This window comes from Castor canadensis, chromosome 2 (genome assembly GCF_047511655.1).
Source record: "Castor canadensis chromosome 2, mCasCan1.hap1v2, whole genome shotgun sequence".
Lineage (NCBI taxonomy): Eukaryota > Metazoa > Chordata > Mammalia > Rodentia > Castoridae > Castor > Castor canadensis.
In genome coordinates this window covers 124659152-124660790 of record NC_133387.1, presented here as the reverse complement: position 1 = coordinate 124660790, position 1639 = coordinate 124659152, and the positions used below count along the sequence as shown (strand labels likewise).

At 39.5% G+C, this 1639-nt stretch overlaps 1 protein-coding gene across 1 annotated transcript; it reads right to left on the bottom strand.

The window, feature by feature from the left end:
* Positions 1-480: 480 nt before the first annotated feature.
* Positions 481-1434, bottom strand: LOC141417443 (olfactory receptor 4F3/4F16/4F29-like). The gene has a single exon (XM_074056119.1). The coding sequence runs from the start codon at positions 1417-1419 to the stop codon at positions 481-483; it is 939 nt and encodes a 312-aa protein (XP_073912220.1). The 5' UTR covers positions 1420-1434.
* Between the last annotated feature and the right edge of the window lie 205 nt (positions 1435-1639).

The window sequence follows — 1639 nt, the reverse complement described above, 5'->3', positions numbered from 1 at the left end:
ATCATTTCTATCCAAAAACATGCTTCCATTACTCTTCTCTGTGTGTGTGCTCAACATTCTCACCTTGCACATCCTAGGAGAGACTCAAAAGGGGGTAGAGTAAGTGGAAGAGGCAGAAGATATAGAAGTGACCCAGCTCAATATGCAGTCATAGAGTACTGCCAGAAATTGCAAAATGTAAGCAGGTTACTGTTGAAAAATACAGAAGCAGAAAATTTTCCCAGTTCTGAAGACTCTAAAGTAGTCTGTCCTCTTTTGTATGACTAAGAGTTTATTTCATATAATTCCATAGTAATTGGGGTTCTGTATTATTAAAATCTTTGCTCTATATGTAATTCCTTCTCTGTTTACAGCAGAAATAAAAGTAGCCTAAATATCAGTGTACATAAACAAATCAGAGTGGGCAATGAAAGACATCTCTCTGAGTTTGATGAATAATGAACTTCTGTGTTCCATGAGGACTGTTCATAGTGCAATCATTTAAGAGATCTTCCTATAACCCATTACCTGTCTGCATACTCTCCTCATTGCCATCCTCATTTCTTGATTCCTGAATGTGTAGATCACAGGATTCAGAAAAGGAGTGATAACTGCATAAAATATGGCAAGAAACTTATCCAGATGTGTGGAGGGGGAAGGCCATGTATAGATGAACATCAAAGGACCAAAGAATAAGATTACTACAGTGACATGAGCTGAAAGTGTGGACAGAGCCTTGGAAGAACCAGTTGGAGAGTGTTTCAGAACAGTGAACATGATGACAACATAGGAAATGATCAGTATGAAGAAGGAGCCCACGGAGATGAATCCATTGTTGGCTGTGACCATCAATTCTAATCGGTAGGTGTCTATGCAGGCAAGTTTGATGAACTGAGGAAGATCACAATAAAAGCTATCCAATACATTAGGACCACAGAAAGGTAAGTTTATTACAAAAGCCAATTGAACCACAGAGTGTAAAAGGCCAATCAACCAGGCAATCACTAAAAAGAAGATGCACATTCCTGGGCTCATGATGGTCAGGTAGTGGAGAGGCTTACATATGGCCACATACCTGTCAAAGGACATGGCTATCAGCAGCACCATCTCCACACCACCTATGACATGGATGAAGAAGATTTGAGTGACACAACCCCTAAAGGAGATGACCTTGTGCTTTCTGAAAAGGTCATAAATCATCTTGGGTGAAGTGACAGAACAAACACCTAAGTCAATGAGGGAGAGGTTGGCCAACAGAAAGTACATGGGGGAGTGCAAGTGAGGGTCAGAAGCCACCGTGAACACAATGAGTGAGTTTCCCATCATCCTTGCCACATAAAATGTGGAGGAGAATGCGAAGATTAGTAACTGGATTTCCCAAGAGTTGGTGAGTCCCAGGAACAAAAACTCTGACACCACCGAATGATTTGTTCCTTCCATTGGCTTAGATGGCAGCACTACCTGAAAGTGAACAGAAGAACTATAAATTATGATAATTATATAATACTAAGATGGAGAGATCTTAAAGTTATGAAAGCCTAGTTTTTCTTTAGCATTAAAAGTAACTTAAAGGCCAACTGGTATGTGAAAAATGCTCAACATTATTAATTATCAGGAAGAGTAACAGGTTTCTCAAAAATTAAAATAGGACTTTTGTGTG